Raw genomic sequence first — 15,130 nt, 5'->3', positions numbered from 1 at the left:
CCAACTATTGAAACAACGCAAGAATCACTGCCATGTTTGCCACACAACGAAACACCTGGACTTCTTGAGTCTGCACTACTTTCCATATGAGTAACTAGTGCAGTGAAGAGGATATTACCTGTGGCAAAAGAACAATGGATGACCAAACGACTGACCACTTCCACACTGACCATTATTGCTATCATGGACAAACTGTTATCATGGACTTGCACTAAACGACTGGACAGGAAAAGCATGGTCTAGTGTGTGGAACACCCTGCTGCAAGAAAAAAAAAAAAAACATGCCACCACTTATTTCAATGAACTTGCACACGTTTGCTATACCGGTGACGCTACAACAAAACCGGTGTAGTGAAGAGGAGCGCCGTGGTGGCATGGCAGCGGCAGGGGCGGACGTTCGAGCGTACGACGTGGCACTGGCGTAGAGCGAGGCACCCCGACCCCTCACCTTTTGTAGCGAATGTTCCCCCGGGCGGCAGTGTGTCGGATCCCAGGCTGCTGATTGGCCCACCTTATTTCGGCCTGTTTGGGTTTTCTGAAGCTGTAGTATCATGCGACGTCAGGCAGGGGGCGTCACTGAGGTTTGGATGGATGCATCAAACATGACCTGCTATTTGTATCTCCATTTTTTTGTTGTTGTTGATTCTTTTTTTTTCTGTTTTTTTGCTAACGTAATCGTTTTTGTTTGAGGCAGGGTTGCAGTGAATCAGTTTGTGGTGAAATGTCCAAAAGAAATGATTACTAAAAGGAACGAAATCATGAATTAGGCTAGGTCCCTTACCAAAAGGGGATTTTACTGCATGATTTGTTTTTAATGCTTCAAACAAATTGCAGGAAATCACTATTTTTAGAAATGCAGGTCAAATGGGAAGTGCCTAAAACTTATACAGCATTAGAATGATTTGAAATTCAGTTAGAAACACAAAATTAGAATTCAGTCCAGCACATATATAAATGGATTAAGATTAGATTTCGAGCCAATTTTTAAACCTTAACAACCGTTCGCACCAAGGTTTGAAGCAGGTTGTTCTAGAGATTTTACGGATATCGTAAAAAATTATGTCTGCGATATTTTACGTACTTACAAACAAAAAACACAGTCGCTCAAGGTACAGTCAAAGCTCTACAAGTGACCACCTCTACATAAGGACCACCTCGCCAATGTGACCACATTTTAGTGGTCCCTTACATATTAATTTTTCTCATTGACACAAGCATATACCAGAATTTTTATCAGTATCCTTAATTATTTTTCTTGGACCGGTTGTATAGAAATTTTACCTACAAATTGGATTTTCCATTTGGAACGATCGTAATATGTCTCTAGAAACATCTGCTTCATGTCTTCAGTTTTTTCACACCAAGTTTGTAACCCCTGTTTAAGTTTGATGAGTTTTAACACAGCTGTTTCCACCCGTAATGCGTTGTTGTGTTTTTTCTACAGAAGCCCGACATTCAGTCCGTGGTTTTCAAGAGCAGGAAGATCTCTATTGCTTGTAAGATGGCTCTACTATCTGTTATTCCCTCCCACTGACTTCAGAAATGTCAATTATTTGTATCTTCATCGTACCAACTTCATCGTATCTCATACTACTGTAAATACATTCAAGTTTGTGTGGTTTTTACTTTACACTAAGAAGAACAAGTGAATGTTTGCCGCGGTTTTAAGTTTGCGGCAGCGCTGTAGTCACACACTGCCACAGGACTGAACAAAAAATGTTCGCGGTGGTTTTAAGTTTGCAGTGAAACGGTCACCGCGAAAACCGCAAACATAAAACCACTGCAAACATTTCTGCATTTACAGTAAGTATGTAGTACCAGCTCAAAAAAAAGAAATAGTCATGCCTTCAAATACCAATGTTATCAACCCAGAATTGATGTGTTCAAAAATCAATTTTTCCCTAGAATTGTGGTGCACCTTACCTAAAGATTTATTAGGTGCTTAGAAACAAATCTGGTGCGGAATTGAACATGAAATAAGAAAGAATGTCAGCAAAGCCTAGTATTACTAGTAACAAACCTGACTGATTGTCTTCAGAGTTTGAATCTGATATTAAATAGCTAACTTCAAAACTGTAATATTCAAATGTACACAACAAAGGTGATATGAATTTTATGATTTTTTTCTGACAATTGAAATTTGAGAACATATTAGGCCACACCATTTTATTTTCTTGGTTAACGGATTTTTTTTTAGCCAAAAAAAGAATCATTAAAACAGAATGCTGGGGTGAAAACTTGCACCTGACCCGATCACTCCCTGAAACTGTGTGCACCAAAGTAAAAAACTTTCCTCTGAGATTCTGTTTTCCTGTTGAGTTTCCAATCAAGCATTTTTTTTTAAAATTCCGTTAGCCAAGAAATTAAAATGGTGTGGCCTTACTGTAAAATAATACCTTTATGTTAAGTATACCTGAAAAAATATCTAGGTGCACCCACAGTCATACATTAGGTGCACTCAATTGTAGGTGCACCAAAGTGCACATGCAGCCAATACTTCAAGCCCTGGTTTGTCGTTGACTTTCACTGCATGAGACATTAATGAGATTAATTGGGATCCTGTAGCACGAAAGCACTCGACAGAGGGCGCTACTGAGCAGCAGCCGGCCCAGCCTGGAGGGCGGAAGCGTCGCTGGGGCTCCAGTAATTCATCCGGTACCGTGAAGAGAACCATCAACATCAGCTCACAGTCACTCAAGGTACGAACAGTCCTCTATTAAGTGTTTGCATACTAGGGAACAACTAGTTCCATACCTGCTTGCGGATATCATTTTTTATACTAAAAGATATGTAAATCCTGTCTCAGTATGACAATTTTGACAATTTAGTACTTGCGATGAGGAAAGGATACTCTTGTTATGAGAATAAAGACATGTAAATCCTTATACAGAGATGACAATATACTGGTAAAAAAAGAGGAATAATTGGCACAAATTTTTCAGGTACATGTACAGGTTCAGACCTTTACCTTGATCTCTGTACATGTACATGACATATACATGCAATTTTTTTAGTAGCACAGCCGTATTTTATTGGGAAATAGCACAGAAAAAATAAGATGTGCCCTTCCACAAGAGTAGGAAAAAAGTAGTAGTCCACTATGTTCTGCTGTTGCAGTGGTCTGAACACCCTGCAGCTGCAATCAGTCTTTCTTCAACTCTCTCCACTTTGTCCGATTCATCGCAAGCTTCCTTAGCTCCCGTAGGTTTCTTGGAAAGCGACTGAAGAAAAACAGTGACTGAAAAAAATTGTTGAGCGTTAATTTTATGATGATCCTTCTTTAGGAGGTTTTACCTGAGATCAAGCCGTCAGTCCTAAAGGAGGCTGTCGTGGACTTGGGGACTGACGAAGGGCCAATCAGCGATGACGAACCTCCGCTCAAGACGGAGCCCGAGGAGATACAGGCCGACAAGCGCGAGATCAAAATCCGCAGGACTGTCACACAGGTCAATATGCAAAAATTACTCTAACTAAGACTTTTAACTGTTTTATTAACCAGTTTGTCTGCAAAGCAATACGCACTTCATGATGTGGCATCAGTTGTTGGGTAGTAAACATTATCTGCACAGTTTCTCAGGTCTCAATACTCAAGGGGACTTGTGTGGTTTGATATTAAGTGAAATTTTATCAGTTGTTAAAGGCAACCAAAGGAATATTAGGGCCCAAAATATGGAAATAAAAAAGATACTGAAAATGCTATGCATTGTGATAGTGTTGCTTGAACAAATCATGTATAGAAATGACTAAATAAATTGACTTTCAAAAACCGATTTTCGGGCCCTAATATTGCTTGGGTTTCCTTTAAGATTCTGCTTCAAACTTTTCTGAACTCTTTTTGCCCCTCAGGAGGAACCCTTGCAGGACAAGAGAGAGATCAAGATATGCCGAACTGTGACCCAGGTAAGTTGAAGTACTAGGGGTGGGAGGGGTCAATGAATGATTCTACTTTTTTGTTCTAGACATACTAAGTAATGTATAATTGGATATTGTGTTGTCATTGTATAGCTAGTTTGCATTTTAACCCATTATAGTCTAGTAGGACAAATTTGAAGAAAAAACTCCTGTCTTAGCCCACACTTAGTCCAGTACCATAAAATGATAGCTTAATGTCTCTTGGTCATTTGGGGATTATGTACTAATTTATTGATGTACTATGGTCCAGGTAGGACATCATGGTTATAGGGCTCTTTATGCAAATTTATCCAAATTAGGATAATGTGCCTCGAACTGAAAATAAAGCAGCATAACTTGTCCATATGACAGGCATTTCCATGCTACGTTTCTCATTTTCTAGGCCTCTTCTGAGATTCTTATCTAAGACTTTTAGTCTTGCAGTGGAATCTAAGCCAATAGAAACATTGCTAAGCAAAAGAACTAAATATAGATACAAACCAGGCATAATTAGGAAGTGATAACATTATGTGATGTGAATAATAAGGTGTTGTGTTCTGGGGGGGGTTCCAGGTGGTGCAGGCCCCCCCTCCTGAGGAGAAGGAGAACGGCGAGGGGGAGGCGGAGCAGCAGGAGGTTGCCATGGAAACCGATCAGAACCAACAGGAGGAGAGGAAAGGTGAGTCTTCTTTATTTTATTGTTTCCCGATATTTTGTTTTCTGGTCTTCTTCTGCTTCTACTACAGTTCTAGAGACCAAACAATATCAAACCCGATTTGACCAAAAGTAGACTAAGTGCACTTTCCAAAATAGCAAAAATATTGTGGTAGGCCAACTCTTGCAGAATTTTTGTAGACAGCAAAGAATAAACGCTTGATTAGACCAAAAATAGTGCAGTCAGTTAAAAAAATAACACTGTGGTCGCCCAACTCTTGCGAAATCTCACCTAATGGTAAGAAAGCAGCATTTTAGTATGAATTTGCTCTGGGTCATAATGTTTTGTCATCAAAAACTGTAAACCACTTTGATATAGCGGCAGGAAAATATAGCGGTTGGGGGAAAATGGAGTAGGTCACGGCACTTTTTAACGGTGGGAACAAACATTACTGTCTCAAATATTAGTCATCAAATATTAGCGGTGATGAAATTGTAGCGGTTGACTAGTGATCGTTAAATTAGCTAAAATCAAGCTAGGCTTGTCGCGTCTAAAACCAGATAATTTTACCGTGTATGTGACTACCTTTACGAATGCCTGTTGTTGGGCCAACAGTTGTCCCAAGCGAGGAAGTTGTCCGTAAGGCGGTTTCCAGACAGTCTTCTCTCGTGGTCGACGAGCCCGTGGAGCCGAACCGTTCACCCTCGCCCGCCCGCCGTCCCGTCAGCCAGATTGTCCACATCCTGCACCTGGTGCGCCCGTTCACCCTGGGTCAGCTGAAGGAACTGTTGGGGCGTACGGGAACCATTCTGGAGGAGAAGGGCTTCTGGATCGACAAGATCAAGTCGCACTGTTATGTCAAGGTAAAATAGCTGTTCATGTGATTATACTGTACTATCAGATAGGGAGAGGGTGTGACTGAAATTTGTACGGTGGTGTACATAGTGGTACAGGATGTTTTGTGAGGGTAAATTGCAAAGGGGAGCGTTGCAAGGGTGTGAAGCGACCGGGGGGGGGGGGGATGGTGTGTAATGGGGGTTGACCCTTTCATGGTACAGACGAAGCCACTTAATTGCACCTCGGATAAACGCACCTTCCATTTAATTGCACCGAATCCCAATATCCAAAACCGGTTCCCATTCACTGCATTGTTAGTGACTCCGCATATCTGCACCGCGCATGGTCACCAATGCCGGATAACTGCACCAATTTTTTTCAAAAATCCTCGACAAGTTAACTGAAAAGGTGCGCTCAAATCGGCAAACGCGGTACAAATGAGCTGATACCTGCTGGTGTAAAGGCGCAATACCGCCAATATGTTCAAAGCTGTTTTGAGTAGCAAAAGAAGCCGTCTCCATTGACAGTTACGTTGATAGGAATCGTATGGGAGGTCCCGGGCGGGTGACCCGTAATCAGTAACCAAGTTTTAGTTTCAATTCATAGTTTCATGGCGGTACATGATTTACGTAAATCGACAATTGCACTCTACGTAGCGTAACACAGAAACTGTTATCCCATGAGTGGCATGACGATGTTTCAGAATGTCTCCCCTGTAACACTACGTGTGTTGTAATGCGGTAGATCGCATGGAAAAATGAAAGAATGCAAAATCAAAACAGGTTCGTAGTCATTTCTTTATTTTCAGCAAAGGGTCAATAAACAAAGTTAATAACTGAATAATTTCGTCTGTTTTCTTTGCGCTAGTGTTTCTGACTAACAATACACCCCCTCACCCATGGTGGTGCGGTCCAGCTGGGCATTTCGCATAATCGCACCAGCCGGATAATTGCACTAAAAACGCTGACAAATAGGTGGTGCAGTTAAGCGGATTCTACTGTATGTGGTTTAGAGAATTTTACGTTAAAATGGGGCATTCTAAGGCTTACTGAGGGGGAAATTACTGTCAGACAGGTCACAGTTGAAGACTGTGGCCACATGTGACCTAGTAGCATCCCTATAGGTCAATCTGAATTTTATGCTTGTCAGAGAATCTGTTCCCCAGGGTAAGGGGGCACATTGTCAGAGCATGGGGGGTGCAGCGCCCCTGTTACCCTCTTTAGAAAAAGCCCTGATGGTACATGCAGCCAGGAATAGCGTTTGCATTTGAATGTATATTTAAATACAGAGGATTTTTGTGTTTTATTAGCAACTTTTGAAACATTGCTTTGTTTTTTCTTTGAGTTGTAGACATAGTTATCTGAAAGAATGAGAATATCCTCATATGTCTGAAAATGTTTGAAGCAAGATACACAGAAATGCAAACAGGGACACCAACATGGAGGTGGACTGCATGTAAAAACGCTGTATATTTTTATCATGCCTTAATTCCTTTAAAAAACTTACTGCAAGCCTGTAGTTTAGCTTGTCATTGATGGATTGACTGAAGCGCTAGTGTGTTATTAAAAATTTTGTTGTTGTTTGTTTGTACCTCAGTACGAGACTGACGAAGAGGCGGTGAAGACCCGTCAGGCCCTACACGGGGTGCGCTGGCCCTCCTCCAACCCCAAAACACTGCTGGTGGACTTCGCAGACCAGGACGAGGTATTTAGCACTGACAAAACCTTCTAGATTTGCAACATTACAAGACTAGTTTAAGTTATATTTATGGTTTTACCATAGTGGAGTGGCTGTGGTCGCATGTGTGTTTGATGTGAACAGCTGCATAACTGTGCATGGATTTTTATGATATTTGATAGGTGGGTAGATATCAGGTAAACAAAGGTCATGTTTGAGAATGGACCTCCTAGCGGCTTCCTACAGTACTGCAGAGGGCTGTTTATGTGTTTGTTTGTTAAAAACATAACTCGAGAAGCTGTGAAAAGATCCTCATGATATATTTGGTAGTCTCTACCAGTCTAACTACACCGGCTATAGGGAGAATATTTGCCAGGGTTTCACTGGAGGGCAAAACTCTTCACCATAGACTGACTCTACTGGCTAACTATTCCCTTTTCTGCCGAATTCCACGATTCATACGCCCGTAAGAGGGCCTTGTGGAGGCTAGTATTTGGTAGGTTGGCAAGGGTTGGGAAAACGAAGGTCAAGCTTGATAATGTGCCTCCTTAAAGCTTCCTACATTACTACTGTAACAGTGAAGTTTGAAATCTAATTTTCTGAAAGTGCCAGTTTGTAATTCTGCCGTTTTCCTACAGCTGGACCTTCACCTGGGCGTGGTTCAGGAGAAGCGAGAGGTGCTGAAGCCCGAGCCGGCCTGGGAAGAGCGCCGTCGGGACAGACGCGTGTCGGAGCGAGAAAAGGACATCCGAGAGGAGCGGGCCGAACACGAGAGGGAGAGAGAACACAGGTGAGGGGACAATGTTATATGGTAGCCAGGTATTGAGGGGTCAGGGCTCGAAATACCACTTGCATGTGCAAGTTTGATACATAAAATAGGAGCCGTTCACATAATTTCAAAAAGACCTTCACTGATGCAAGTTACCACTAGTAGAAATTTATCCCATTTGACCAAATGCATGTAAATTTTCACTCCAAATGAAGAATCAGTGCTCAAAAACTGTATTTCAAGCAGGCAACCTATTGTATCCCTTTTGAATTGGTATTCAATCCATTTTTACAAGTTTGGGACACATTTAGTGGCCTTGAACCAAGCAATTTAAAAGCCGCCATCTTGGGGAATAGGGGCATCATAATTTCCTAAATATGCAAAACGTTGGGGGGTGTCCCTGTGGTGTAGTGGCCTGCGCCTTTGTCTCTCACCAGATCTGTTTCCAATTACTTGGATCAGAAGGCCCAGGTTCAAGCCCCGGGTAGGACATCTCTGGACAAGAGGCGCATTGAGTCATACCAAAGACTTTATGAAAATGGTACATACTTGTGAAACAGTATGGAAGTTAAGCACACTCCACTGCCAGTGGACTAGCCCCCTGCTACAGTGATTGCACAACAGTGTGGCCCAGGGCTATGAAACGGAGATGGGCACCGCCCTATACATCAATAATGGTGTGGGAGGATTTTAATGCAAAACGTTGGTCGTACAAATAATTTCTTTTTGGTGCAAGTAATTTTTTTTCATTTGCACTAGTGCAAGGTGACCCCAAAATTTCGAGCCCTGGGGGTTTGCGCTCACATAGTTGTATCCTACTGTCCTTGTTTTTGCTTTTTTTATTTGTCACAATACCTGGTGGAGGATTTGAATATTATTGTGTGATGTTAAAGCGAAAGTGATTCGAACCAGTTTAGCTCACCAAAGAGTTATTCTTCCACTGGTTGTGACAGAGAAGACAGACGTTATGTACAGTATTTACATGTTTATTGTACTGGGGAAATCTAGTTCTTTTTGACAAGCTTACACACAATGAAATGTGGGCCATGGCTTAACGTCCTGTTCTAAGGACTGCGACCCTTTCCAGTAGCATACATGTCGGGTGAGCAACACAGCCGGGATTCGAACTCAGGGCTTCTTGGTCCAGAGGCAGGGTCACTAACCACTATACTAGGCACGCTACTAGTGTTCTGTTGCTTTCAATAGATAATACATAATAGTCATGTACTTTCTGTAATCTGTGTTGACCATTATTTAACAGAGCCAGAGAGAGGGAGTGGGATAGAGGGAAGGAGAGAGACAGGGAGGCCTCCAGGGAGAGGGAGCGAGAGAGAGAACGGGAGAGAGAGCGAGAAAGGAAGAGGAGGGACCGAGAGAAGAGGGGAGAAGGTCCAGAGAAGAAGAAAGGTAAATCTTGGTCTCTATCGTAACAGTTACAGCTTTTTAAGCACATATTGTTTTAAGCACATATTATATATGTCTTTGTATTCAGAAATACCAAACAATGTCTAGTACTTTTATCTTTCAGCTGTGATGCTACGGAAAGTCCTTTTTATCTACTGGATCTAGTATTTCATTGCTGTAAGTAAAAGTTTGAAACATACTTTTTTACAATAGATTGGAAACCAATTACAGTCTCAATTCTTAAGTGCTTGATGGCGTAATGGCATAACACACCAGGTTTGTACTGGAAAAGGGAAGGACCCTTTGTCTTTTTGATAAGTGAAGTGGGTTCTTTTACGTGCGTGGGGTGTGGCTCTCCCCAAACACAGGACCTCCATTGAACATCCTGTCCGAGGTACTCATTGTCAAGTCAGGACCTTTGGGATCTGGGCCAAACACCCTGCCACTACGCTACTGTGACACCACTTACATAATGATTGACATGTATGTGAACATTGCCTTTTTCCAGAGAAAGAGCCAGACGAGGCCCCTGCTAAGCTGCTGGATGACCTGTTCAGGAAGACCAAGACTGTTCCCTGTATCTATTGGTTACCGCTCACTTACATAATGATTGACATGTCTGTTTATGTCCTGTTCCAGAGAAAGAGCCAGACGAGGCCCCTGCCAAGCTGCTGGATGACCTGTTCAGGAAGACCAAGGCTGTTCCCTGTATCTATTGGTTACCGCTCACTTACATAATGATTGACATGTCTGTTTATTGTCCTGTTCCAGAGAAAGAGCCAGACGAGGCCCCTGCCAAGCTGCTGGATGACCTGTTCAGGAAGACCAAGGCTGTTCCCTGTATCTATTGGTTACCGCTCACTTACATAATGATTGACATGTCTGTTTTGTCCTGTTCCAGAGAAAGAGCCGGATGAGGCCCCTGCCAAGCTGCTGGATGACCTGTTCAGGAAGACCAAGGCTGTTCCCTGTATCTATTGGTTACCGCTCACTGATGAGCAGGTACTCGAACGCGTTAGTCACCCCTTTATTTCTTTTCATAGTTAATAGAATTAGTGAGATAATGAATGATTGGTTGGAGGAGTATGTGGATGACAGGGCTGTCTACAGCTTAAAATTTTTTCCGTCCCACTCATTGTTTGGGAGCCTATGTTTAAAAATTTCGTTGTTTTTAAGCTTGCATATTTGATACATTTTCTTCAAATTGAAAAATCTGAACTTCATTATATGCATATCATGAAGTTCAGATTTTTTTTAACAGGTGAATTTTTTTCTGTCCCCGTACATGTAACAGGACTGTCTCCAGCTTTAAATTTTTTCCGTCCCACCCATTGTTAAGGGAGCCCATATTTTTGATTTTCAATGTTGAATCTGTCATTCTAAGCTTCCAAAAATACATTTTCATCAGTTTTAGGTCATGAAATTGATATTTTTTGGACAGACGGGTGAAATTCTTTCCGTCCTAACAAGCAAAGAATGGGTCCTGGAGATAGCTGTAATGAATAGATGGATGGATGAGTATTTCTAGTGTTATTTGAGATGTGTGACATACTTTTGAAAAAATTTTGAAAAGATCTAAAACACAATTGTTGGGGTGGAAAGTTTTCTGACTGGTGCTTTTCTGACAGTTCCCAACCAGATGATCAGAAGACGTGACAACTTTTCACCCCAACATTTGCTTGGGGATTAATGGGAAAGGCATTTAAGCCTGGGCATTTTGTAAAAATTCAAAGTGAAAAGAATTGTGCACACCAGGCTTTTAGCTAGGATTTAGGGACAGGGCAGCCAAAAATTGGGGTAGACAAGACTTCCCCAATGGGCTCTATAGATTAACAATTACTTTGCATGTTGATCAATTATCAAAGATCAGTAGCTTTGCATGTTGATCAATTACCATGCTGTCCCTGTGTCTAGTACAAGGAAAAAACAACAGTCACAGTGTGTGTCTGGGAAACACATGAACATGTGTATTAGTTATCACCAGGGAAATAGGGCGCCCTCTGGGTGTCCCCTGCAAAAGGAGGGTGTATAATTTCTTTGTTTTCTTAGTGTAGGGCATCCAGAAGACGCCCTGACGCCCTGCTAGCTAATAGCCTGGTGCACATGGTCTATTTTTATACCAAAGCCAGTAAAAGTGAATGCGTTCCAGGGTAACTGTTCTTTTGTTGTGCTTCACAGGTCGCTTCGAAGGCTAAGGAAGAAGAGGACAGGGAAAGAGCTCGCGAGGAACGCCGCGAAAGGCTACGCAAGGAGCGAGAAGAACGGGAAGAACAGGACCGTAAGGAGCGCGAGAAGCGTCGGGAGGAACGCCGCAAGCGGGAGGAGGACCGTAGTCGAGAACGCGACCGCGAGAGAAAGCGTAGTCGCAGCCGGAGCGCCAGCCGAAGTCGTAGTAGGAGCAGATCTCGTAGGAAGCACTAGAGATTCTGTGGAAAAAAAAATGCTCTGATGACTTAACACAGCCGAGAAACATTTGTAAGATATTCAAACTTTTCATGTCTTCTATGATAGCAAAGACCACAGTGTTGATGATAACGTTAGCACGCTGTCTATGGGGTAAGGTAAATGTATCAAATATGATTCCAGACAATATTGAGTTAAGGTGTGTCTTCTTGTCCTGGTGACCGCTGGGTATTGATTTTTAAGATAACTATTAAAAGTGCTTAAGTAAGGTTCTCCCGTATGTTTTGTTTATTTGGCACAGAATTTCTTGTAACAAAAATTTTCATTCCCGTTGTTGCCTTTTTCGCAACCTTACGTTGTTTGTAGCTGACAGAGTTTATTGAATGGGTGTGCGAGTGAACGAGGGTGGGTGGTTGGTTTTAAAGTTGAAAACTTGTACAGAGTTTTGGTTGAAACTATAGCATCACTTTTCTACTAATGTACTATTGAGAAATACCCCATAGACCTCTTTGACTGTGACTATTCCACTACCTTGCGTATACAAGTTAAACAAGATCTCTTTGCTTAATAGCTGTCTAAGGTAGACTAGGTACGTTGTAAGTAACCATGTGAAAAGGTGAAAAAATCATAACAACAATAAAAGTAGGAGATTGTTGTGTTTTGATTTTTGAAATTTTGATGTAAGAATTTCATTTTCAACTGCAAATCGAAATACAGAATGTCACCAACAGAAAATGAGCTACATGTAATACAAACCATTTATTTGTTCTACCAGCAAAAATTATATTCCTGAAATCTTTACCATTATTGAGGACTTCTTTGCCTGGACTGAAAATTTGACAGCTGTGAATTCCATCTTTTTTTTTAAAATTTGACACGACCAGTTAAATAGTAGAAAAATTCATAACAGTTCTTTTCTGCAAACACATGTACTAGTCTTTCTCCACAATTGAGATCAGAAATGATGTACTTAGTACCTGTATTAGAATGGTAGCAAAACATTTGCCAATGTGTTATTAGTTTAGAAATTGAAGATCCAAATGCACCATCGTTTGGTTGCTGTCGCAGTCACGAATATGCAAATGAGTGTAGGCTGCCTATAGGTATTTGCATGTCCTTGACTAGACAAATGCAAAACCGACTGTCGTTTTGATCCTAATTATGCAAAGCAGCAGGCTTTCTATTACGATTCGTGATTGGGTACCAAAATTAGCAGTTGCGTTCATGTTTACTTATAAGACTTGAAGGCAGTGTCTTAATGTTTTTAATTGCACTTTAGATTTTGAACTTGGCTGACTTGTATATGATGTCATTGTAGATTGATTTCTTCAAAAGTATTAATCCGATAGAAAAGATGTCGATGAGAAAGGTGAATAAAGGTCATTTGTTTTGTACATTTCGTGTTGTTTGTCTTCTAGTGCTTCTTTACAATAGTGCCAGGAAAAAGTAACAGAAATCAACTGATAACATCACATGTGGCATCAGTGGTTGGTAAGTTAGAAGGGAACTTTCTTAAGTGACCGCTTGCGAATTTGCGTGTTCGGAGAAAGCCATCTTCATTGCCAATATTGCATCACACCCAAAAATGTCTCCTCCCCCAAGGCGTAGCCAAAAGTACAGTACGTCGCATCTATGCAAAGCTTACTCTCCAAGCAGAGGTTAGTGGAGAAGATCGTGGCCTTTTTATCCTCTGCCCCGTTTTTCGTCCGCCGTCTCCACTCGACGAAAAACGGGGCAGAGAATAAAAAGGTCACGATCTTTTCTGCTTTGAGAGTAGCAAAGCTTACCGTAAAACAGGTTTAGATGGCTGTGTGTGTAGAACGTCTTACTGTTAACCTTGAAACTTTCGCAGTGGTTTATTTCGCGATGAGTGACCTTTACGAATTCATGACACTCCTAATATGTGTTACCCTACACGTAATGAAACTACTGCGAAAGTAAAGGAATTTACAGTAGTATGAGTGACGTAGAATGGCGTTAGAACACCAATCGAACAGGGCATTCTATTACGGAGTCTCGAATTTTAGAACCGCCATTCGAAACCGTTTTCGAACGTAGCCATTGCAACGTTCGAAACTCTACATCTTGGCAAGCTGTGTGTTTTCTTCAATGTTGTCGTTTTCGTCAAACATTTAGTCACTGTAGTCGGGCTTGCTTGAAGCCATGGCTCTACTTGGTGGTCTGAAATTCCCCGAAGTTCTGTGGCGTATCGTCAACGACGACCGGTTTGCGTCCATATACTGGTCGGAGAATGGGACTAGCGTTGTTGTCCGCGAGCAGGACTTCATCGAAGAGGTACTCGAGTCGGAGGGTGAGAAGAAAGTGTTCCAGACGAACTCCTTCGCCAGTTTCATCCGGAATCTCAACTTTTACGGCTTTGCCTGTCGCCGGATCGCCACAGAGAACGAGACCGCCGTTCACTCGTGCTTCTGTCCGTACTTCCAGCGGGACCGGCCCGAGCTGAGGTGCCGTGTCTCCCGTGGCCCTAACTCTCGACGATGGATGGCGCTTTTCGATGCCGATGGAAAACCCAAAGAGGGCGTGAAGGGGTTGTTGGACGACCTGACTAACACCGGAAACAAGAGGAGAAGTCTGTTCACCGATGTTAGAAGGAACGAAGACTTAGCGGCCAAGTTTGTGCGGATCGCACCCAAGTCATCTGCTTCTGCAGCGCTTCTCCTTGGAGAACACAACATCACCGTGCCAAAACTTCTCCAAGAACCGGCCATTCAACCTCGCCGCTTGTCTTCTCTTCGTCCTCCGAGTCCGTCACTCAAGAAGCTCGTCCACGATGCTCTTGAAATCCCGACGACGCAACCAATGATGACACCGCCTTTTGTACTGATGCCCCAGCAACAACAACAGAGCTCGCCGCCGGCCCAAATCGTGTACATGTTGCCTATAGTTGTACCACAGGGCCCAGTAGAGATGGCCACCACTGCCGTTCAGACCACGGGAACTTTCTCGAGAGACAGTTTCACCACCAGTAATGTCTTCACGCAGACGCCAACCTCATCCCAAAGAGATCTTCCCACGCCACAAGAAGATTCTCCCACCGTGACTAGCATGGCCGTGTCAACCACTTCTGAAGGTCGTCCCGCGAAAACGTCGACGTGCGACGACGCCGTGTTGCAGATGACGTGCGACGATGACGCTCTAACACCTGCACAAGACAAGCTGTCAACCACCAGGCCCGGGAAAGTTGTCCGAAGAGCAACGAGAAACCAGGCGCGGACAGCCCGCGTCGTCATGCAGCCTATCGAAGAGGAGAGCGGTCCGGAACTATAGGACTCCACATAACCAAAGTGTGACTGATCCCTCGTTCTCATTTGAATGTACACATTTTGTAACTTCCGTTACCGTTAACGCCTTTGAAGTAAGACGTTCCTGACATTAAGATATGCCACACATTAGGTGCCAACTGTTGTTTTTAAAAGCCAGAAAAGTTTTAAGGCGTCATTAAAACGACAGTTTGGCAGGAACGTCTTACTTCA

The 15,130-nt window shown here is 42.7% G+C and overlaps 2 protein-coding genes across 6 annotated transcripts in view; both read left to right on the top strand.

The window, feature by feature from the left end:
- The window catches only part of LOC136437980 (apoptotic chromatin condensation inducer in the nucleus-like), a 32,525-nt gene extending 19,495 nt beyond the window's left edge, over positions 1-13,030 (top strand). For 4 of the 5 annotated variants that reach the window (XM_066432588.1, XM_066432587.1, XM_066432586.1 and 1 more), the window contains 11 exons: positions 1,445-1,496; positions 2,566-2,699; positions 3,285-3,446; positions 3,847-3,900; positions 4,465-4,570; positions 5,162-5,409; positions 6,980-7,087; positions 7,699-7,850; positions 9,091-9,236; positions 10,135-10,247; positions 11,412-13,030. In XM_066432588.1, the coding sequence (XP_066288685.1) occupies positions 1,445-1,496; positions 2,566-2,699; positions 3,285-3,446; positions 3,847-3,900; positions 4,465-4,570; positions 5,162-5,409; positions 6,980-7,087; positions 7,699-7,850; positions 9,091-9,236; positions 10,135-10,247; positions 11,412-11,654 (1,518 nt within the window). In that variant the 3' untranslated portion in view covers positions 11,655-13,030. The remainder of the gene's footprint in view (positions 1-1,444; positions 1,497-2,565; positions 2,700-3,284; positions 3,447-3,846; positions 3,901-4,464; positions 4,571-5,161; positions 5,410-6,979; positions 7,088-7,698; positions 7,851-9,090; positions 9,237-10,134; positions 10,248-11,411) is intronic. The other variant, XM_066432589.1, reaches the window with a different exon arrangement.
- Positions 13,031-13,441: 411 nt separating this feature from the next.
- Positions 13,442-14,924, top strand: LOC136438270 (uncharacterized). The gene has a single exon (XM_066433034.1). It carries the CDS (start codon positions 13,800-13,802, stop codon positions 14,922-14,924), a length of 1,125 nt encoding a protein of 374 aa, XP_066289131.1. The 5' UTR covers positions 13,442-13,799.
- Positions 14,925-15,130: the final 206 nt, after the last annotated feature.

The sequence above is a fragment of the Branchiostoma lanceolatum genome, chromosome 7 (genome assembly GCF_035083965.1).
Source record: "Branchiostoma lanceolatum isolate klBraLanc5 chromosome 7, klBraLanc5.hap2, whole genome shotgun sequence".
Taxonomy (NCBI): domain Eukaryota; kingdom Metazoa; phylum Chordata; class Leptocardii; order Amphioxiformes; family Branchiostomatidae; genus Branchiostoma; species Branchiostoma lanceolatum.
Note: the sequence above shows the minus strand (reverse complement) of the source record. Positions and strands in the feature narration are given on the sequence as shown.

Excerpts from the sequence above, each read along its gene's own strand:
- LOC136438270 (XM_066433034.1), top strand. The coding sequence starts at position 13,800 with ATGGCTCTACTTGGTGGTCTGAAATTCCCCGAAGTTCTGTGGCGTATC.